General features: G+C 43.0%; 4 protein-coding genes across 4 annotated transcripts in view; 2 read left to right on the forward strand and 2 right to left on the reverse strand.

The window, feature by feature from the left end:
• The window catches only part of LOC139329877 (mitochondrial adenyl nucleotide antiporter SLC25A24-like), a 378,717-nt gene that overhangs the window by 192,970 nt on the left and 162,471 nt on the right, over positions 1 to 23,276 (reverse strand). The gene's annotated exons all lie outside the window — the stretch shown is intronic.
• The window catches only part of LOC139329891 (EEIG family member 2-like), a 354,478-nt gene that overhangs the window by 180,823 nt on the left and 150,379 nt on the right, over positions 1 to 23,276 (forward strand). The window lies entirely within an intron of this gene.
• Positions 1,880 to 3,341, forward strand: LOC139330129 (trace amine-associated receptor 13c-like). The gene is made up of 2 exons (XM_070960864.1): positions 1,880 to 2,046; positions 2,528 to 3,341. The coding sequence occupies exons 1-2, from the start codon at positions 1,880 to 1,882 to the stop codon at positions 3,339 to 3,341; spliced, it is 981 nt and encodes a 326-aa protein (XP_070816965.1).
• On the reverse strand, positions 14,776 to 16,220 carry LOC139330130 (trace amine-associated receptor 13c-like). The gene is made up of 2 exons (XM_070960865.1): positions 16,054 to 16,220; positions 14,776 to 15,589 (listed from the first exon to the last, which is right to left on the reverse strand). Exons 1-2 carry the CDS (start codon positions 16,218 to 16,220, stop codon positions 14,776 to 14,778), a joined length of 981 nt encoding a protein of 326 aa, XP_070816966.1.

Genomic DNA, 23,276 nt, shown 5'->3' on the forward strand with positions numbered 1-23,276 from the left:
CGGTCTCAAATGTCAGCTGTCAAATCAATGACTGTGACTGTTTAGAAATCAGAGATGAGAGCTGCTAAATCTCTTGGTATTTTACCTCTTGTGTTTATACTTTGCATGTGTCCATACTACATGGTGTACTTGTTCGTGGTCATATTGAGACATGGACGGTGCGCAAGGCCTAAGAGGACGACATTCAGATAGGTGTGTAAAAATGGTGAGGCTGTCTTTGCTTTAATATATGTGTTTGTGGCTGCAGCTACTGTCAGGTTTATATAGTTTATCCATTTCTGTGTTGTCTGCTTTGGTGGTGTTTTAATCTGCTGTGTATTTCATTTCCGAGTCCTTGCTTGTGAACGACTGAGCCTTTCCAGGATGCCCCTTTCATACCCAATCATGATACTATCACCTGTTACCACTGAACCTGTTTACCCGTGGAATGTTTCAAACAGGTGTTTTTGGAGCATTCCACAACTTTCCCAGTCTTTTGTTTCTCCTGTCCCAAAATGTGAAATGTGTTGCTGCATCAAATTCAGAATAAATTTATCCATCCATCCATCCATCCATCCATTATCTATACCGCCTATCCCTTTCGGGGTTGCGGGGGGCTGGAGCCTATCCCAGCTACAATGGGTGAGAGGCAGGGTACACCCTGAACCGGTCGCCAGCCGATTGCAGGGCCACATACAAGGACAAACAAACATTCACACTCGCACTCACACCTACGGACAATTTAGAGTCATCAATTAACCTAATGAGCATGTTTTTGGTCTGTGGGAGGAAGCCGGAGTGCCCGGAGAGAACCCACGCATGCACGGGAAGAACATGCAAACTTCACACAGAAAGGCCCTGTCTGACCCGGGGATCGAACCAGCAACCTTCTTGCTGTGAGGCACGCGCACTACCTGCTGCCAGAATAAAGAATAAAGAATAAATATATATTTACAAAAATCAATAAAGTTGATGAGACAAAACATGAAATATATATAATATAATAAATATAATAAAAATATTGTGTTGATAGTGTTTTAAATTGAGTATATGTTAAAAGGGAATAGCAAATTAACAGATTGTATTTTTTGTGTGTTTTACACAGGGTCCCAACTTTTGGAATTGGAGTTTCAATTTATCACTGGTAATGTAAAATCATACAATGTCTAATAGATATAGTCTAAGCAAAAACTAGACAAAGAATTACAAAGACAGAGAACAGGGAGCGAGAGATGTCGATCGCAGTCGTGATTGTTTGAAAGAGTGTGATAGATAAGGAGGACAACAATGGAGTGGGGGATAGAATGATATATTTGTATTTGATTATTCTAAGCTGTGGAAAAAACAAGCTGGTTGGAGGACATGTGTGGAGAAGATGAAGGGGAGGAGAGAGATGGTGGGCAACAGCAATGACGAAATGTGGAAGAGACAAATATCTCATCTCATGAAAAGGTCAGGCTGCACGGTGGCGCAGCAGGTAGTGCGCGTGCCTCACAGCAAAAAGGTTGCCGGTTCGATCCCCGGGTCAGGCGGGGCCTTTCTGTGTGAAGTTTGCATGTTCTTCCCGTGCATGCGTGGGTTCTCTCCGGGTACTCCGGCTTCCTCCCACAGACCAAAAACATGCTCATTAGGTTAATTGGTGACTATAAATTGTCCGTAGGTGTGAGTGTGAGTGTGAATGTTTGTTTGTCCTTGTATGTGGCCCTGCAATCGGCTGGCGACCGGTTCAGGGTGTACCCCGCCTCTCGCCCATTGTAGCAGGGATAGGCTCCAGCCCCCCGCAACCCCGAAAGGGATAGGCGGTATAGATAATGGATGGATGGATGGATGAAAAGGTCAATCAGAGGGCTCCTACAGCTCAGCAGCACTCTGTTTAGATCCACAGTCACTATCTCCAATGATGAGGTCAGTGGAAGCAGCTGATCTCTGTATCCCTCCACTCAACACCTCCTGCAGGTCAATGTCTGTTACTCCTGAGGCCATGTTCATCAAAACACTGCTGTCCTGTATCACTCTGCTTACTGTGACACTCAACTTGTTGGTCATCGTCTCCATCTCCCACTTCAGGCACAGACACTGTTCTTGAAATTTAACAGCTAATTGTGTGTATGAGTTTAATTCATGGTTGGAAGCTTTGTTGATTTTATGCTGTTATATATGAAGAAGACCAACTCTTTCTCTGAGTCATCGTCTGTACAGCTGTATTATTAAAAGTCTAAGACAGGACAGAAATCTCAGTACTTTCATGTGTAAATGAAAATGTTATTCTCATTGTGTTTTTGTGTAAAATGTGTCACAATTGCAACAATCATGATGAAAATCTCCTTAATAATATCACCAAACTACAGTAGTAATTGGTTTATAAACTGTGGAGCTCAGTGATATTATAGAGCTTCATGTGGCATGTAGGCTATGTAGAGTTTGGTTTTCATATTGCTGTGTCTATTAAAGTAAAATTCCATGTTTTGTCTGTTTTCTCATAGTGATTGCTGTCCTCTAAACTCATTTGTACTGAATATGAGGCACTAATCCTAATCTTCCCCTCCAGGCGGCTCCAGACACCCACCAATCTCATCCTCCTCTCCCTGGCTGTGTCTGACTTGCTGGTGGGCCTTACAGTGATGCCATCTGCAGTCATCCTGCTGCAGTCCTGCTGGTTTCAGGATAAAAGCTCATGTGCTCTTATGTACCTGTCTTGCTTTATCCTCACCTCTGCCTCTGTTGGGAACATGGTGCTCATATCAATGGATCGCTATGTGGCTATTTGTTACCCTCTGCGTTATTCTTCCATGGTAACACCAAACAGAGTTAAAACCTGTGTGTCTCTGTGTTGGACCTGTTCTGTTTTCTACAATGTTATAATACTGAAAGATTGCTTGTCACAGATAGATTTGTCTTATTTCTGCTACCGAGAATGTACAATTGTCATAAACTACATTTCAGGGGCAGTAGACTTGCTTCTCACCTTTTTCGGCCCTGTTACTGTGATCATAGTTCTCTATGTGAGAGTGTTTGTGGTGGCTGTGTCACAGGCACGTGTCATGAGGTCTCAAATTTCAGCTGTCAAAACAAATATTGTGACAGTTAAGAAATCAGAGATGAGAGCTGCTAGAACTCTTGGTATTATCCTTCTTGTGTTTATACTTTGTCTGTGTCCATACTACATTCCTTCTATGACAGGACAGGACACCACAGGTGGTATTGAGTCAACAACTCAAGGTTGGCTGTTCTATTGTAACTCCAGTTTTAATCCTTTGATCTATGCCTTTTTCTACCCCTGGTTTAGAAAAGCAGTTAAACTCATTGTCAGCCTTCAGATACTGCAGCCAGGTTCCAGAGAGGCCAAGATCATGTTGAGATAAGAAATATAATGTACAGAAACTGACCAAACACAGGACAGAAAAACAGAGAAGACAGAAAAAAAGAAACACATTCAGGATGTAAATCACTATACTCTGAAACAATCATTGTCAAGGAAGATGGAGGTATAACAGTCTTGGTTTGGAAAAGCTACTGAATATTCAGTTGTGCAGGAATAGTCTTGTATTGGATCAATAGATCATGTGGCATAATTTGTTTAAAAAGCCTAACAGAGTAGATGCCAAAATTGAATTAATTAAGGCCTATGTTCACAATAATTAGTATCTGTGCTGCTGTGTTCTATGCAGAAGGCACAAAACCCAGACAGAAGGCACTATTTGGAACAGAAGTAATCACTCTTATCCACAAGCTTGTACTACTTTATTCTGATGGTCAAGTTGTCAAATCAAATATGAAAAGCATTACTATGAAAATTGTTGCTGTAACATCAATGACCAAATGATTCTTTTCACAACGTGATTGTAGACTGACAATGTCAAAAAATAAATTGTCATGTTGAATTGGTAGTTTCTGCTTTGTTTTTCTTCCCTGTCACCTGCAGGACTTTATATCAATGTGTCCTCAAATAACACATTAAGCACATTCTTAATGTTTCACCAAATGGTCCTATTCTTTCTTTCTTTTTTTTTTTTTTTCCAGGGATTGTTAACAAAGAACTGTCAGTGTTTACAAAATGATGAGTGACATATTACATCATAAAGAAAATAAACTGTATGGTTCTTTGTACAGTACAGTATGTCCAGAGGGAGCACCCCTCTTCCACAGTCAGCATTGCACCACCATATTCTACAATAGCCCAGAACAGACAAACGGCCTTTTACATTTTTGACATTTTAAGCAGCCAATGTAGGAGAGGGTGAGGTGAGGGGAATTCAGTTGCTTTCAATCTGCAACCTAACCACTAGATTGCCACTAAATCACATTTTCTTTGCACGTACTGTGCTTTCACCTCAAATTCCTTCAAGATCATTCAAATGTAGAGAACATTTTCAGGTATTATGTTGATCTATGATTTTTTCACAATGACTGGGGTGTTATTGATGTTGCAATGGGTGTTACTGAAGTTTCAGATATCATGAAGAGTCTGATGTACTGTACGGATATTGTGAAATATACAATATGGTGGAGAAAGCATTCATAGTACTGACCTTCAATTTGACTGTTTTATGTGAATTTGCATACATCTTCAGCTACATTTCATATTTATTTTCATTATTGATTAATCTTTTTTTTTTCTTTTTTTTTTTTTCTTTTCCAGATTGAGACACTAATCTTTTAATTTTTGAAATGCCAAGAAGAAAGTGAAAAATGTCCACCCCATAATCTGTTGGTCAGACAGTCCAAAGATATTTCTGGAAAACAGTGAAAACAGGACAATGATGGTCGGTACGATCAGACGTCCCTGTTGCCACCAGGATGAACACAGCATGTAAATGATGTGCTATGAACATTTCCTCCACCATATCATATATTTCCCCATATCCGTACAGTACATCAGAGTACGGACCCATTCAGTGTTTCTCAAGCACGCTCTCTGGCATTTTAACTCATGAGCTGACCTCTCATGACTCTAGTCAATAGTGGCATTTTATGTAACCAGCTGTAGTTAGTTGATAGTCAGATAATAGCTGGTTAGATTCCAAATGCAGGTAGCTAATGTGAGCAACATTTCACTAGCTGACATAGATGGTCATTGGGCCTGCATTTAACTCAAATTAATTGCAGTTATTACTGTTTGCTTAGGTTATCTTTGCGTATTAGATTTGTTTTTAAAGTTAGCAACAGGCCTTGTTCAGACTGCCACTGCAAATCTGTTTTTGGCATATGCAGATTGTATTGTATAGTATTGTAACAAAAAGATTCAAAACGAAAGATTGACAAAGAATGACTGAAATAAAAAGATTTGAATAGGAAAAGGAGTGTACAGACTTTGAAAAGAAATTGAAAGATTCAAAATAGAAAATATTCAAACAGAAATATTGGAACAAAAAGAGTCAAACAGAAAGAATCAAACAGAGAGATTAAAAATGATTCACAAACAAAGGTACAAACAAAGATTCAAAAGATTGGAATGAAAAGATTGAAAAAGAAAAATAGCAACAAAAAACAGAAAGAAACAGAAAGATTCAAAAAGACTGGAATAAAAAGATTCAAACAGAAAGACTCAAAAAGATTTGAATATAAAAGACTCAAAGAGAAAGATTCAAAACGATTCACAAAGAAAGATCCACCAAGAAAAATTGGAATAATTCTTTTATTCAAATATTTTTGACTTTCTATTTGAGTCTTTCTTTGAGAATTGTTTTGAATCTTTCTTTGAAACTTTCGTTGTGAATAATGTTGAATCTTTCTTTGTGAATCTTGTTGTTCCAATCTTTCTTTTTGAATCTTCTGTATCCAAATCTTTTTATTTCAGTCTTTCTGTTTGAATCTTTTTGAATCTTTCTTGTTGAATGTTTTTATTCCAGTCTTTCTGTTTGAATCTGTCAGTCTTTCTGTTTGACTCTTTTATTAAGTCTTTTTCAATCTTTCTGCCTGAATCTTTCTTTGTTCCAATCTATCTTTTTGAATCTTTTAATTCCAACTTTTCTTTGTGAAACTTTTGGAATCTTTCTGTGTGGCTCTTTTTGTTCTGATGTTTCTTGTTGTATCTTTGTCCTTGAATCTTTTTATTCAAATCTTTTTGAATATTCCTGTTTTAATCTTTTTATTTGAATCTTTTTTAATGTTTCTTCATGAATCTTTTTGTATGTATCTTTTGGAATCATTCTGTTTGGCTCTTTTCGTTCCTGTCTTGCTTTTTGAGTCTTTCTTCGTGAATATTTTTGAATCTTTCTATTTGAATCTTTTTTAATCTTTCTTTGTGAATCTTTACACTTGAAACTTTTTGTTCCAATCTATCTTTTTGAATCTTTCTTTTTCAATCTTCTGTATTCTAATCTTTTTGAATCTTTCTGTTTGAATCTTTTATATTCAAATCTTTTTGAGTCTTATGTTTGAATCTTTTTATATCAGTCTTTTTTTAATCTTTCGGTTTCTTTCTGTTTTTTGTTTCTGTCTTTCTGTTTAAATATTTTCATTAGAATCTTTTTGAATCTTATTAAAAGATTCAAAAAGATTTGAATAAAAAGATTTGAATAGAAAGATTTGAATAATAGGATTCAAACAGAAATATTAAAAAAAAAGATTTAAAAAAAAAGATTTGAAAAGAAAGATTTGAATAAAAAGATTAAAAAAAATTCAAGCAAAGATTCAAAAAGATTCAAACAAAGATTCAAAAAGGAAACGAAACAGGATCACCGGGGCAGGGCTCAAGTCGTGTAAAGCAACAGTCCAACAAATGACCAGCCTGCACAGAGAAACGGAACAAAAAATATTTTATTTATCATCAGAGTCTGAAAGAAGTTTTATTTTGAAAATCAGGTGCAACTGCCTGTGCCTCTGTACACGTACACAAAAAAAGAAAGCTGCATTTAAGAGACAATATCAGCTATGTAGCTGCCAAGTATTAGGACCCAGAGATGCAGAAACCAGAGGCAGGGATTGATATCAGGTATAAATTTATTAACAAGCGAAGAACAGAAAACACGCTAAACGAGCGGAAAAACAAACAAACAAAAGGCGCACTCAAACGGAGTGGATGAACAGAGGGAACACCGACGAAGCGGGTATGACACGAGGCACGCGTGGAAGCAGCAGGCAGACACTGAAACAAAGCAAAACACAGCACACTTAGTGGCTGGAAAAAACGAAGGACAAAAAATGACTTTTTCTGACAAGAAGAGGAAGACAAAGAGACTCGTACTTACGGACCAACAACTAGACTTCGATATGGGAATGAGGAATAATCCGGCGACGAGGAGGAGAAAGTCCATGACTTAAATACTCTCCCTGATCAGGGAGAGTGACTGCAGGTGAGTAGCAGTGGGAGGAGCTGGCAGCAGGTGAGGGGCTGCCCAGCCACGTTGCCAGGGGTAGACAGACAGACACACACAGGGAAAAGGGAGAGGAGACACACAGGGAGAGACAGGAAGCCAGGATCATAACAATATCAGCAGTCCTACTTAAAATACGGGTTTATCACTTCAGGTGATTCTCACACACTAAGCCCACTCTTCGTAATAGTGGCGGCAGGCTCGCAAATGAGGCAAAGAAGCCTTCTTACTGAAGAGTGTTACGACTGCGGTCATAATTTCTGTTAGTTCTTGTGTGTTTCCTTGTCTGTGTTATATAATTTTCTTTATGTAGATTGGAGTGTGTCATGGCTGCACGGTGGCGCAGCAGGTAGTGCGCGTGCCTCACAGCAAGAAGGTTGCCGGTTCGATCCCCGGGTCAGACGGGGCCTTTCTGTGTGAAGTTTGCATGTTCTTCCCGTGCATGCGTGGGTTCTCTCCGGGTACTCCGGCTTCCTCCCACAGACCAAAAACATGCTCATTAGGTTAATTGATGACTCTAAATTGTCCGTAGGTGTGAGTGTGAGTGTGAATGTTTGTTTGTCCTTGTATGTGGCCCTGCAATCGGCTGGCGACCGGTTCAGGGTGTACCCCGCCTCTCGCCCATTGTAGCTGGGATAGGCTCCAGCCCCCCACAACCCCGAAAGGGATAGGCGGCATAGATAATGGATGGATGGATGGAGTGTGTCATGGCGGAGATGTGATTGGTCAATTGTTTCCGGTCTTGGCTGGTGGATTGGCTGTTTCCGGAGGTGCCAGCTATAAAAGGAGTTGGAGGCCGGCGGTGGGACAGTAGCAGGCATTCAGTATCCCAACTGGCCACATGTTTCCTAGTAGGGGTGGGCTGCCAGTTTTGTTAACTTATTGTTTTCTCCTGTGTTGCATAGTTAGGGAGGTAAGTTTCATGTCTTTTGGTTCTTTTATTTTGCTAGGTAAGTTATATCCTCCTCAGTTTGAATTGTTTTGTTTGTTGTTTTGGCCTTGGTCCATCCTGAAGCCATTTGTTCATTAATTTTCTGTTGGAAATAAATATTGTAATAACTGGTGAAACTTGCTCTGGATCTGTGGCTACTTGGGACTTGGGAAAGATGGGGGGCTCTTTTTCTGTTGTGTCTGTGCATCCCTAGGCCAGGCATAACAATGAGAAACAAGTGCAGGGCTCCCACTAATTACAACAACTACATTCAGCATAATGGTGAGTTGTATTTTTAATAATTTGTTTTGATTTGTTTCAATGTCGGTCTGTCAAATATTGCTTTACGTGAAACTGGTCTGTGGCACAAAAAAGTTTGGGGACTGGTGTTACACAGAACCCCCAATTTTTTTGGAATTGGGGTTTCAGTGTATCTCTTGCAATGTAAAAATCATACAATGTCTGGAAGATATGGTGGAGGTGATGTACCTGGTCTCAGGCGAATGGTTCATTCAGACCCCATGAAAAAATGTGGAAGAAGAGGTGATACCTGGCCCGGAGGAAGCCCGCGGCCCCCATCTGGAGCCAAGCCTGGACGGAGGGCCAGCGAGCGCCTGGTGGTTGGGCTTGCCACGGAGCCTGCCCGGGCACAGCCCGAAAAGACTACGTGGTGCCCTCATCTTCATCCTGTAGGCCCACCACCTGTAGGAGAAACCGAGGGGTCGGGTGCGTTGCCATATGGGTGGCAGTGAAGGCTGTGTTCTAAAGGTCTTGGGTACCTCAAGGGGCGGTAACCCTCGAACACCGTGGTGGACACCGGTGGTCAGGGAAGCCGTCCGACTGAAGAAGGAGTCCCTCCGGGATATGTAATCTCGGAGGACTCCAGAGGCAGTTGCAAGGCACTGGCCCGATGGGCAGCGGCTTCCGCCATAGGGGAGGCAAAGCAGCAGGTGTGGGAGGAGTTCAGAGCAGCCATGGAGAAGGACCTTCGGTCAGCACCAAGGTGTTTCTGGAAAACCATCCGGAACCTCAGGAGGGGGAAACGGGGAACCATCCAAGCTGTGTACAGTAAGGATGGGTCACTGTTGACATCAATGGAGGAGGTAGTTGGGTGGTGGAAGGAGCACTTTGAGGAACTCAGACCAATACGCCCTGTATTGTAGAGGCAGAGCTGGAAGCTGATGGGGGATCATCATCAATTACCCTGGTGGAAGTCACTGAGATAGTTAAACAGCTCTGCAGTGGCAAAGCCCCGGGGATTGATGAGACCGTCCAGAAATGCTGAAGGTTCTGGGTGTTGGGCTGTCTTGGATGACACGTCTCTTCAACATTGCATGGAAGTCTGGGACAGTGCTTAAGGAGTGGCAAATTGGGGTGGTGGTCCCCTTGTTTAAAAAGGGGCCCAGACAGTGTGTGCCAATTACAGGGGTATCACACTACTCAGCCTCCCTGATAAAGTCTACTCCAAGGTGTTGGAAAGGAGGGTTCGGCCAGTAGTCGAACCTCAGATTGAAGAGGAACAATGCGGATTCCAACCTGGCTGTGGAACAACGGACCAGCTCTTTACTTTCGCAAGGATCCTGGAGGGGGCCTGGGAGTACGCCTATCCGGTCTACATGTGTTTTGTGGACTTGGAGAAGGCATATGGCCAGGTCCCCTGGGAGATATTGTGGGAGGTGCTGCGGGCATATGGGGTGAGGGGGTCACTTCTCAGGGCCATCCAATCTTTATATGCCCAAAGCAAGAGCTGTGTTTGGGTACTTGGCAGTAAGTCGGACTTGTTTCTGGGGGGCGTTGGCCTCCATCAGGGCTGTGCTCTTTCACCAATCCTGTTCGTGATATTCAAGGACAAGATATTAAGGCGTAGGTGGGGGGAGGAGGGTCTGCAGTTCGGTGTGCTGAGGGTCTCATCGCTGCTTTTTGCAGATGATGTGGTCCTATTGGCATCATCGGTCCGTGACCTCCGGCACTCACTGGATCGGTTCGCAGCCAAGTGTGAAGTGGCTGGGATGATGATCAGCACCTCTAAATCTGAGGCCATGGTTCTCAGCAGGAAACCGATGGATTGCCTACTCCGGGTAGGGAATGAGTCCTTGCCCCAAGTGAAGGAGTTCAAGTACCTCGGGGTCTTGTTCACAAGTGAGGGGACAATGGAACGTGAGATTGGTTGGAGAACGCCTTGGGATGGTAGGTAAGAGGGGGTGTCAATGTCAATGGGAGGGTGGTGGGGCTGCTGGTGGACAGAGTGCAGCAGGGTAGCTCTGGGGAATAAGCTGTTGCTTGCTGGTGCAGGAACGGAGGCTCCTGAACCTCCTACCAGATGGTAGGGGGGCAAACAGTCCATGGTTGGGGTGGGAGCTGTCACTGCTGACGCTGCGTGCCCTTCTTAGACACAACTTGTGCTGGAGGTCCTCGATGGCAGTTAGCTGGGCACCGATGATGTACTTGGGTGGTTTCAAGATCCGTTGCAGGGCCTTCCACTCGGACACTGTGCAGCTGCTGTACCATACTGAGATGCAGTTGGTCAGGATGCTCTCAATGGTGCAGTGGTAGAAGTTGACCAGGATTTGACGAGCCAGATTAACTTTTCTCAGTCTCCTCAGGAAGTAGAGGCGCTGTTGAGCTTTCTTTATCTAGGTGAAGGAGATGAGGGTCCAGGAGAGATCCTCAGAGATGTGACGCCCAGGAACTTGAAGCTGGAGACACGTTCAGCGTGAATGGGGGTGTGACTGCAGCCTTTGGTTTTCCTGTAGCCCGTGATGAGCTCCTTGATCTTCTTGGTGTTGATTGTGTTGTTTCCATTGCACCACATTGCCAGCTGCTGAACCTCATCTCTTTAGGCTGACTCGTCATTGTTGTCAATCAGGTTTGGAAGGGGCAAGACAAAAGACGTAGTCAAGGTCAGTGAGCAGAGGTCTTTAATTCAATTCAATTCAATTTTAATTCAATTTTATTTGTGTAGCGCCAAATCACAACAGAAGTTGTCTCAGGACAGAAAACCAACAATTCCCCCATGAGCAAGCACTTGGCGACAGTGGCAAGGAAAAACTTCCCTTTAACAGGCAGAAACCTCGGGCAGAACCAGACTCTGGGTGGGCGGCGATCTGCCTCAACCGGTTGGGTGACCGGTCGAGGCAGATGCTCTTCTTTATCAGAGGATAGGAGAGCAGGTGAGGTCAAAGGCAGGCTGGGTTGATAACGGGAAATCTGTCCGGGAGTAATTGCTGGAGAATCTTGCATCAGGGCTAAGAACAATCTGGTAAGGTATGGTAGTGGAAGAGTGACTTAAGTCTTGCACTGAATAGGTGATGAATCCCAGGTGTGTGTCTGGTGATTGAATAGGTGGGCGTGGATAGCTGGTGAAGGTAGCAGACTAAGCAGGTAACAGATGAAACAGAGAGTGGCAGCAGAAAAGGAGTTGACTGATGTGACAGAAATCATTCAGTTCTTTAACAACATTTTTTCTAAAATGTTACCCAGAAAATGTTAGGCAATGCTTGGTTTCCCCCTTTCCACTGCGTTTTCCCTGTGTTTCCTTGCCCCCTTGTGGTCTTGTCTGTCTTTCCCTGTCTGTTCAGGTCCGTGCTGTGGACTGCACCTGCCTGCCCAGCTCCTCCAGCCCTGCCTCCTCTCACACCTGCAAGTCATCATCTCATCTACACCTAATCAGCAGTTGTGTTTAACTCCAGCTCAGACCACCAGTATTCGTCGGATCGTCTGCTTGTCTCAGTGGTACACCCGTCCGTTCCTCTGCCAGTCTTCTGTTCTTCTGTATTTCGTGTCGGTTCTGACTTGAACTTTTTATTTTTTCAGGAGTTTCCACCTGTTGGTAAGCCTTCAGCCCAGCCTAGCCTTGCCTGTGAGAGGAGTCTGTTCGTGACCTACTAGAGCATTTTATGCTCTCGCCTTTTGTTTCCAGTTTTTGTGGACACTCTCTGTTAAATCATATTTTGTTTGCAACCATCCTAGAGCATTTTGTGCCTTTGCCTTTTGTTTCCCGTTTTTGTGGACACCCTTGGTTAATAAACTTTTTCATTGATTCGACCTGCCTGTTCTCCTGTGTTCTCTCTGAGCCCATCACTATGAGTAATCTCCTTCGGGCCCAAGTGTGTTCGCACACTTAACAGAAAAGGCAGTTTGGAGTTTGGTCTGTAGATGACAGACCAATCCAAATTGTCTTTTTTAGGCAGTGGGTTAATTAAAGCGATTTTAAAAGTTGTAGGAAAGGTGCCTGTGAGCAGTGAGCAATTCATTGTTGTTAAAACCTCCAGTGCGAAACATTTAAAAAACTAATTGAAAAAGGTTCCGCTGCCCAGCGTCCCAGAGGTCCCACTGCCCAGTGTCCCAAAGGGGTTCCTCCTTCGACGTCAGGCTCCAGATCGGCATCGCCTACACCAATGGACTCCCTGGGTGCGGTCTGTAAAATCCTCAAAGTTCATCAAGAATAGGTTCATTTGAGGTCACGAAAATCTCCAGGATGACCATGACTGACTACCAGACGAAATGTTCGGCAATTGCTTAATCTGTGCCGTAGAAACTGGAAAATGCAAACGAGCCGCCCTCACCGTTTGTGGAGAGGACACCATGGAATCAATGTTTCTCACCAAACTGTAAATCGAAAGTTGCTTCAGCATGGTTACTGAGCAAGACGAATGGCCAAGTGTCCACACCTAACTGTTCAAAACAGAGTTGCTCGACTTCACTGAGTGAGTGTTATGTCCCAGACCAGGGGAACCACAACACAAAAGGGCTCCCCTCTTCCTCCCAGCTCCCAAGAAAGGCCGGTCACAACTTTCTGCAGTCTAACAAGGTTTTTTTTATTTATTTCATCAAGTAACAATGGCGTCGGGGAGGGCATGGCCAAAATAACAAACAAAATACTTCCATTTTGTCGACTCTTACCTGTCCAAAGTAAAATAAAATAAATTACAAAACTCTAAACCTCCCTAACCCAAAACAGGAGAAAACAAGTAAACTTAACCGGCTTCCCTCCCCTACAGCTACTCACCTCGTTAGGATAAAGTTAATATTATTAATAGTATTTACAATAATCACAATACCCGGTAACCAACACACACAAACTCAGCCACCGGCCACAGCGGCAGCAACACCATTTGACACAGGTCTCTTTTGGAAGCGGAAGGAGAAGCAGGAGAGGGAGACGGTCCACCGACCTCCCCCTTAAATAGCAGCACCGGCCAATCACGCCTCCCCACCTGTAATAAGGGCAGAGAGAGAGCAGAGCAGAGCACACACACACGCACGCACACACACACACACACACACACACATACACATACACCCTCTTATGCCCAGGATGACACACAGCATCCAGGATATACTAAACAAATGTACTAAATCATAACAATCATAACAGTGAGGGAGCACAAAAGATTACAGCTTTGGCACTGGTGACATGTTATCTTTACAGACAAGAGCCACTATATCCTTAACCATACAGATGGATGACGATGGGTTCTGTGATTACCTGGTGAAAACTTTTGTGCGATGACTGCATCCAGAAAACAACTCATGCTGGTGGCAGCTCATTAATGGTATGGGCTGGTATTCATAATGTAGAAAAGACACCATTGGTGGTGCTGGATGGAAACGTCAACGTCGCTGTGTTGGGACATCCTGGAGAACACTGCCTCCCACATGCAAGATGGGTCGATGGGAACAACTTTCATCTGTAAGATGACAACGCTAGAGCACAAAGGGCAGCTGCAGTGAGAGAATATGTTGATGCAGAGGGGGTGAAGCAGATGCCATTGCCCGCTTGCTTCCCTGATATGAACCTTATTGAGCATGCCTTGGATGCCTTAGGCCAAGCCATCAATGGGAGGGACAATATTCCTCAAACTGTACAGGAGTTAGACTAGGCTCTGACTGAAAAGCAGGACACCCTGCCCACTCAGGAGTAGCCATAGTCGATATTAGTGACTGTGTGACATTTGAAAGAGTAATATTGGACATTCATATGCATGATCTTCTCAAATAATACATTGTAATAATTATAATTAATTATAATAAGAATACAGTAATAATTCAATACCCAATACAGTTTGTAAAGGTTAATTGTGATTTAATTTTCATTGTGAATATGTTTGCAAGATATTGATTAATACAGTTTTGAGAAGATATACACTTTATTTGTCAAGAATGAATCACATTGTCACAATCATTTCATGGAAAGAGGTAAAAAAAACAAACATTTTATTCCAACTTTATGAGCACCTAAATGTTGTACCTAAATGTTTTGTTCCTGCTTATAATTTTGCACAAACAGAATTATAAATCAACAATGATCAGAGCACCAAAAAATGTTATTTCAAGCAGTATTTAATACCATGTACATAAGGAAAAATGTTCTTGAATATACATAAGAGAGTACAATTTCTGTTCTATGAACATTGATGCATTTTTATGTCACAACACTGTGCTTTCACTGTGTTCAATAAATATTATTGTGGACTAAGTGAGTGTAGAGTTGAGAAAATCACATACATTCATACTTGACCATGACTTAGACTGGAAACTGTAAAACGTTTATTTTGACATGATCTTGGCCTCTCGGGATCTTGGCTGCAGTATCTGAAGACTGACAATGAGTGTAACTGCTTTTCTAAACCAGGGGTAGAAAAAGGCATAGATCAGAGGATTAAAACTGGAGTTACAATAGAACAGCCAACTTTGAACTGATGACTCTTCACCAACTGTGGTGTCCTGTCCTGCTAGAGAAGGAATGTAGTATGGACACAGACAAAGTATAAACACAAGAAGGATAATACCAAGAGTTCTAGCAGCTCTCATCTCTGATTTCTTAACAGTCACAGTAATTGATTTGACAGCTGAAATTTGAGACCTCATGACACGTGCCTGTGACACAGCCACCACAAACACTCTCACATAGAGAACTATGATCACAGTAACAGGGCCGAAAAAGGTGAGAAGCAAGTCTACTGCCCCTGAAATGTAGTTTATGATAACTACACATTCTTGGTAGCAGGAATTAGACAAATCTATCTGTGACAAGTAATTTTTCAGTATTATAATGTTGTAGATAACAGAACAGGTCCAACACAAAGACACACAGATTTTAACTCTGCTTGGTGTTACCATGGAAGAATAACGCAGAGGGTAACAAATAGCCACATAGCGGTCCATTGATATGAGCACCATGTTCCCAACAGAGGCAGAGGTGAGGATGAAGCCAGACAGGTACATAAGAGCACATGAGATTTTATCCTGAAACCAGCAGGACTGCAGCAGGATGATTTCAGCTGGCATCACTGTAAGGCCCACCAGCAAGTCAGACACAGCCAGGGAGAGGAGGATGAGATTGGTAGGGGTCTGGAGCTGCCTGGAGGGGGAGATTATGATTAGTGCCTCATATTCAGTGCAATGGATCAGATCACATTTATTATTGTGAGAAAACAGACAGAATACAGAAAGTGATATTTTACTATTACAGACACAGGAATATTAAAAGCAAACTCTACATAGCCTACATGCCACATAAAGCTCTATAATATCAGTAAGCTCCACTGTTTATGAAGGAAATACTACAGGAGTGTCTTGGCATTATTAAGTAGATTTTCATGATAATTGCTTTTATTGTGGCAGAAAAACAGCAAAACTCTGTGAGAATGACATTTTCATTTGCAAATAAAGATACGTTTCAGATGACATGTTTTAAAGTTGGCATTTCAGCATAGAACAGCATAGAATAAACACAGTTTCCATCCATAAATAAAAAATAAATAAATAAAAATAAATAAATAAATAAAAATATTAGCTGTTATATTTCAAGGAAAGTGACTGTGCCTGAAGTGGGAGATGGAGATGATGACCAACAAGTTGAGTGTCACAGTAAGCAGAGCGATACAGGACAGCAGTGTTTTGATGAACATGGCCTTGGGAGTCATAGACATTGACCTGCAGGAGGTGTTGAGGGCAGGGATACAGAGATCAGCCGCTTCCACTGACTGCATCATCAGAGATAGTGACTGTGGATCTGACTGTGGAGCTGCTGAGCTGTAGCAGCCCTCTGATTCACTTGTTCACGAGACATTTATATCTTATCTTCATCTCTTTCATCATCTTTTCTGTGATGGTCCCTCAGCCTCCTCCTCTTATCAGCTTGTTTTTTTTTTTGCCTCCAAGCTCCTTCCTCATCTCTTCCATTGCATCATTCTTTCCCCCGCCATTGTTGTGCTCCATACATTAACACAGACCTCTCTCCTTATACATCTTTGTCATTATTGCTTGTAGTGTATCTTCTCAATACACTACAAGCAATAATAATCTGATATAGCCTACAATAAAGCTGCTGTTTAAAACATACATAATCATAATGTGATAATTTGCTAATCCTTTTCAACATAAATTGCATTGAAAACAGTGCAAAGTAAATTTCTGTCATGTTTTCATTAACTTCATTTATTTTGTAAGTAAGTTTATTCAGAATTTTATACAACGAACACATTTCAAACAAGTTGGGACAGGGACAACTAAAGGCTGGAAAAGTTGTTGTTCAGAACACACCTGTTTGGAACATTCCGCAGGTAGACAGTGTAGGGGTATCAGGTCATTAAACTTTTAGGTTTAGTGTTGCACTCAATATCCTCCTGACTACCAGTAGTTCAAATTTGTCTTCTGTGGAGGGCATTTTTAAACCTGAATATGCCCCACCCACTGCATACTACTGAATTAACTCCTTTTGCTGTCTAGAGAGCACATTTAGGGCTTTTCACTGGTACCAAATGTGAAGGGATGAAGTCTGCTAGTCTGTTTCCTGTTTCCGCTTGCTCTGTGACTAGTACTTTTATGTCAGCTAGAGTGAACTCAACATTGGAGGAAGGCTCCTCCTCAGGTATTGCCTCCGAGGGGGAGCCGAAGTACCCTCTCCCTTGAAGAGAGACAGAGAAGCATTCAAACAGGGTTATACCTTTGGGTCTCCATATAATAATTTGCCCCATGCGGCCAAAAAGATCGGGCTCACCAGCAATGGTGGGGGTATTTGTGACCCCTTCTGCCCCTAACGCCTCACCCAATCTTAAGTTATGGTTAGAAAAATGAGAAAATCAGTTTATATGTAATGTCTACTCACCATAATCCACTAGTACTGGGCTATCCATGGCTGAAACTGGATAAATCATAAGATCGCCACCTGGAGCTCCTTTGCCTCTCCCTTTGCCTCCAATCATCTCCTTTCCTTTGTCAGAGACTACTCTGTTTGTAAGCTTCTGTCTCATTCAGATTTTCCAGTGTGCCACCTGAATCAATCTGTGACAAGATAAGATAACAGAACAGGTCCAACACAGAGACACACAGATTTGAACTCTGCTTGGTGTTATCATGGATAAGTAGAGTTGCCTCCCGTCCCGGTTTTCCCAGAATTGTTCTCTTTTTTTACCAGCTGCCCCGGGAAAAAAAAAATCTCTCCCGGGACACATTTTGTCCTGTTTTTTAGGAAAAATGCAAAAACCTAATTTGAGTTCCTTTGTTCTGTAGTCTAGAAAGGTCCCCTGTGCTTCTGTGGTTACTTAAAATTGTCTCTGTTTGCTTCCCGTCTATGCGTACGTCATGCGCACACGCCCCAGCGCTGAAAGCGGCTCACGCAAGCTAAGCAGGGAGGGAAACTTGACAGAAGAGAGACAGAGCAAGCTGAATTACCAGGCGTCCGTCTTCTTTTCACCAAGTCTTGGCGTCTTAATTTGAAATGGGAGGAGAGACGACTGACGAGGAAGGAGAAGGAGCAAATTCATGTAAGCCACCAGCATGAAAAAAACGATATACTTGTTACAATCCTCACTGGGTGACACTTTCAGAGTTTGAATGGGTACGGCCGACCCAGGAAGACCATTTTTCTGCCACTTCTGTCTTGTGTCTGGCAAAAATCTCCATAAAATATGAAGGAAAAATGCTTTGGAAATCCACGCGAAAACAAAAAAGCATCAAGTTCTGGTATCAAACAAACAAAAACAGGCAGCCATTGCAACTTTTATGACCAAAAAAGGTTCACCAGAAGAAGACAAGATTGCAGTGGCAGAGCTTACCAGTGTGTACCATGGAGTGAAACACGGCTGTGATGTCTCTCTCTGTGTTCTAGTGTGTTGGTATGGCTGCTGAACTCAGATGTCTCACGGCTGGGGTGACTCATCAAAATTATCAGCTGGTGCAGGCCTACATCTACCCTGGTGTGCGTAGCAGTCAGTATCGTGTGTGTGAGATTTTGACCCTTGAACGATTAAATGTATTAACATGACCTTGTTTCTGTCTCCTATGTCCGAATTTCATGTTAATTTGGTTAGTCTGAACTGGTAATAATGCCCGAGCCCTCCGCCCCAAACATTTGGTCAAGTGTCCCTTTTTTTCACAAATCCAAGGTGGCAACCCTATGGATAAGTAACACAGAGGGTAACAAAAAGCCCCATAGCGGTCCATTGATATGAGCACCATGTTCCTAACAGAGGCAGAGGTGAGGATGAAGCTGTCTAATTCTTCAAGCCAAGCCTCGCCATCCTCTCAGAGGATTGCATGTGCTTCTCCGGCAGCCTGTGTGCCTTCGCTTGTGGCACATTGCTGCCTCTCACAGGTAGGGGTGAGATTGCAGTTTAGGCCATTCCTACTTCCAAAGTTGTAATCCTGTGGAGGTGATGAAGTCAAGGACTGCTTTCACCGTCCTTACCTGGTTCTCTTTGTCGCCACTGAGCTGTTATGTCATCCCTGATGATAAAGCAACATTCAGATAACCCGATGCCCACTGTCAACTCTACCTCCCTCCTTAGTCCCCTGTTAGCCATCTGCCATCTCATTACCCTCCACCCCAACATGGGCAGGCACCCAAAGAAAACCTATCATGCCTCCGGCCTGCTCAATTCTGTACAACAGAGAACTTGAGGGGCCACCCCTACCTTTTCCAATTCCAGCTTCTCCACTCATTTACACATATTGAAAATGAGACTTTTTTTAGACTTTTTCCCCACCCCCCACTCCCAGGTAACAACAAGTACATATTTTGCTGGGTGCTCTCCTTGATGTGCCTGCAGCTTAATAATATACTGCATCAACAGTTTAGTCCTTCAAATTCACAGAGGTGTTTCACCCATTTCAACAAGCAAAGCTGGAGTTGGTGTTGTTTGGAGTGCCCCACAACATATTCTGAGTGCCTTTGCCTGAATTAAATCCAACCATTTTAAATTTGACTCTGCTGCTGTTCCAAAGCACACACAACCATAGTCTAGTCTTGACCTTATCATGGCCCTGTAAATCATTAACTGAGTATCCCTGCCAGCACCCCATGAGCTTCCCGACAGAGAACGCATTACGTTCACCACTTTCTCACATTTATTCACAATATTATCCATCCATTTTCTATGGGGCTTATCCCTTTCGGGGTGGCGGGGGGGCCGGAGCCTATCTCGGCTGTCAACGGGCGAGAGGCGGGGTACCCTGGACCGGTCGCCAGCAGATCGCAGGGCACATACACACACCATTCACACTCACACTTACACCTAGGGGCAATTTAGAGTCACCAATTAACCTAATGAGCATGTTTTTGGTCACCTTTTGGTCTGTGGGAGGAAGCCGGAGTGCCCGGAGAGAACCCACGCACACTGCATGAAAAACCATTTTTGACACGTAAATCCCCGCGAAGTTCGTTGATTTACGGGGAACTTCGTCGGCTCCGAAAATCGTCGGAAACGAACCATCTGTCGGCGGGGGGCGTGGTTAATCGCGCCTTCGCAAAGGTGCGAATAGCTCTAATTAGCACATGAATGCTACCGACGTTGATCTACTCAGGCTGGCCTGCTGACTTCACAAACAACCATTGGATGATTCCACAGGCATTTTAAAAGGAAACCATCATGTGATTGGATAGCAACTCCAGTCACATGAGTGAGTGATCATCATTGGATGACAACTCTGCTGCTATTGGTCATCTGTGCGCCACAAATAATAATAATAATAATAATAATAATAATAATAAAAACACACTAAATTCATAGATTATATTTAATTATTATAATAATATATTAATTATTATTATTATAATATATATTATTACTATTGTTGTATTAATAATTAATATATTAATAATTAATATATTAAAATAGTTATTGTATTGTTATATTTATGTATATATAAAATATAAATGACATACATATTTTATTTGATTGATGATTCATTGATTTATTTGGCAATCCACCTTCTACACTACCACACAGTAGAACATAAAGAACACAGTTGACAGAAACATTTTGAAAAAAAGTCTTTAAGGAAATCGTGACACACACATTAACAAGGATCGACCAAGGAAATTCAGTGACTACTGGGAAAAAAAAGCAAGGAAATGTGCAGAGGGCTTCACTGATAAGAGTCTCTGGGTTGGGCCATGCCGCTGGTCCATGGTGCATGAAAAAGAGTCTAAGGCCTCTGGAAATGCTTCTTTGCTGCCTCTGGGTCATACTGAGTTGGTGCCTGTTGCTTTGAAGGGGACTCGATGCGAAGCCTCTTGCGGTGTGTCACCACATACTTTGGGTCGCTCTCCAGCCGATCTTGCAGTGTCTGGCAGAGTTTGGAGAGCTAGGACACTCCTTCTTGCTTCCAGCAGCTGTAAATACAGGTGTTAATATAATATTAGTACTGCTAAGAAACAATAACACATGATAACATATGTGAGCATGTTTGTCAAAAACAATGCAGATAATAAATAAAATTCAGCCCATTTTTACATTGTTGTGAAAATAAAGCGGCATTCATGGGACTCTTACCTGCTTCCTTCTTTGTCTGCTGCGAGCTGAAATCTTCACAGTTGCTGCCTGAACTGAAAGAGCTGGCTGGGCATACCTGAAGCTCCTCCACACCATCTCATAATATGTCTTACAGGCCGCTGGAAGAAAATATAAATTGGTTTGAAATAATTAAGACAGGCTTCAGTAAAAACAACAACAACAAACAACAGAAAGGGTTTAAAAGACTGCTGTCCACACCATCCATGTCTGGACTCCCAGTTAAAGTCACCATCAAATATGATGTCACCGTTTCGTTGTGGGGCGAGTTTAGTCTGCAAAACACAAAAATTACAGGTCATGCAACGTTTACGTTTACTTATATTCTGCAGAATATTTCCTGTGTATTTCATTAACTTACCCCTGCTCAGGTTCATATCGCCTGTCGTGTCCGTCACTATTGTGCAGACGTCGCACCTTTTCCTTTAAAATACAAAATACATTGTAATGTTAAATGTAACGTGAATGATTACCAGCGATTACCAGATTACCAACCTGCGACCTTCTTGCTGTGAGGCACGCGCACTACCTGCTGCGCCACCGTGCAGCCCCACAATATTATCAATATGCTTTTTCCATGTTAATTTTTCATCAAAATAAACACAGAAAAATTTAAATTCTTTTACCTTCTCAATAGCTTGTCCATACATATACAGTATAAACCCTGAAATTCATTTTTTTTGTTACCAAAAACCACATACTTAGTTTTTTCCACTGACACTTTAAATCCCCATTTTTCACGCCATTTAACAATCCTTTTTGGGCGTCCTGCATTCGCTCTGTTATGTGTTTAATATTTCTCCCTATTTTCCAGACTGCCCCAGACTGCGAACAGGGATACTCCAAGTCCTTCTTTATTAGCCATGGCTTTCTTAATGTCTGATTCTAGAGAAATCACTGAGTCCATGGTGCTCCTCCCTCTGCAAAACCCACTTTGCCTTGGGGTAAACCAACCCTTCCTCTCCAACTTGTATACTAATCTATCAGTGACCATCCTTTCCATAACTTTGCACTACACTGCTGTCAGAGCAATGGGTCTATATGACCCCGCCTTTGAAACATCTTTCCCTGGCTTTAAGATTGGGACCACCACTGCCTGCTTCCAGGAACTAGGAAGCGTTCCCTCCTTCCATATATTATTTACCAGAGACAACATTTTGACGTGCCGAGGTAAGCGTATCGTCTCACTTCCTGTTTCCGGTTGCTGCGTTAGTAGTAGCGTGCGTTTGTCGCTCTTTCTTCTCCGAGTGTAATTTGCTCTGTGTTTTGCTACAGCGGCCTATTGTCCGCACTCTAAAGTAACATTAGTTCTGCTCAGGGCTGCACGGTGGCACTACTCCGGCTTCCTCCCACAGACCAAAAACATGCTCATTAGGTTGATTGGTGACTCTAAAGTGCCCCTAGGTGTGAGTGTGAGTGTGAATGGTTGTGTGCTTGTGCCCTGCGATCGGCTGGCGACCGGTCCAGGGTGTACCCCGCCTCCCCCCCATTGACAACCAAGATAGGCTCCGGCCCCCCCGCGACCCCGAAAGGGATAAGCGGCATAGAAAATGGATGGATGGATGGATGGATAGTTCTGCTCAAGCACCCATAAGTCTGTTTATTTAGCGACCGTTAATTTTATTTGTCTACGTGCTTGTCTGCTCTGCTAGCTACACCAGCTTAGCCTAGCAGCTAGCGATGGCTTCTCTCTGTCCCTCTTCAGCTCTCTCCTGCTTGGTGTGTCTTATGTTTAGCTACTCCTCTGCCTCCTTGAGTGATACTGGTACGTGCAATAAATGTAGTTTATTTGGTGAGTTGGAGGCAAGGCTTAGTGAATTGGAAGCTGTAGTTAGCCAGGCCCCTGTAGCCGGTGCGGACCAACCAAGTGCAGCTCCGGCTAGCCGTCCCTCGACAGCTCCCGGGCAGCCGGGAAACCAGGGAGGCTGGGTGACTGTTCGAAGGAAGCATAGTCCCAAGCTGAAGCCCACGGATCACCACCAACCACTTCATGTTTCAAACAGGTTCCCCCCACTCAGCAACACACCCGCTGAGAAGCCAACTCTGATTATTGGCAGCTCCAAGTTAGCGACACCAGCGACCATAGTCAAATGCCTGCCGGGGGCCAGAGTGGGCGACGCTGAATCAAATTTGAAACTGCTGGCTAAGGAGAAGTGTAAATACCGTAAGATTGTTATTCACGTTGGCGGTAATGACACCCGGTTACGCCAATCGGAGGTCACTAAAATTAATGTGGAATTGGTGTGTACATAT

The sequence above is a fragment of the Chaetodon trifascialis genome, chromosome 4, assembly GCF_039877785.1.
Source record: "Chaetodon trifascialis isolate fChaTrf1 chromosome 4, fChaTrf1.hap1, whole genome shotgun sequence".
NCBI classification, from domain to species: Eukaryota; Metazoa; Chordata; class Actinopteri; order Chaetodontiformes; family Chaetodontidae; genus Chaetodon; species Chaetodon trifascialis.

Bases quoted from the DNA above. Each gene is read 5' to 3' on its own strand.
- LOC139330129 (XM_070960864.1), top strand. From the start codon at position 1,880: ATGAGGTCAGTGGAAGCAGCTGATCTCTGTATCCCTCCACTCAACACC. The intron at 2,047-2,527 runs GCACAGACACTG...CTTCCCCTCCAG, and splicing joins GTCTCCATCTCCCACTTCAG to GCGGCTCCAGACACCCACCA.
- LOC139330130 (XM_070960865.1), bottom strand. From the start codon at position 16,220: ATGCAGTCAGTGGAAGCGGCTGATCTCTGTATCCCTGCCCTCAACACC. The intron at 15,590-16,053 runs GCACAGTCACTT...CTCCCCCTCCAG, and splicing joins ATCTCCATCTCCCACTTCAG to GCAGCTCCAGACCCCTACCA.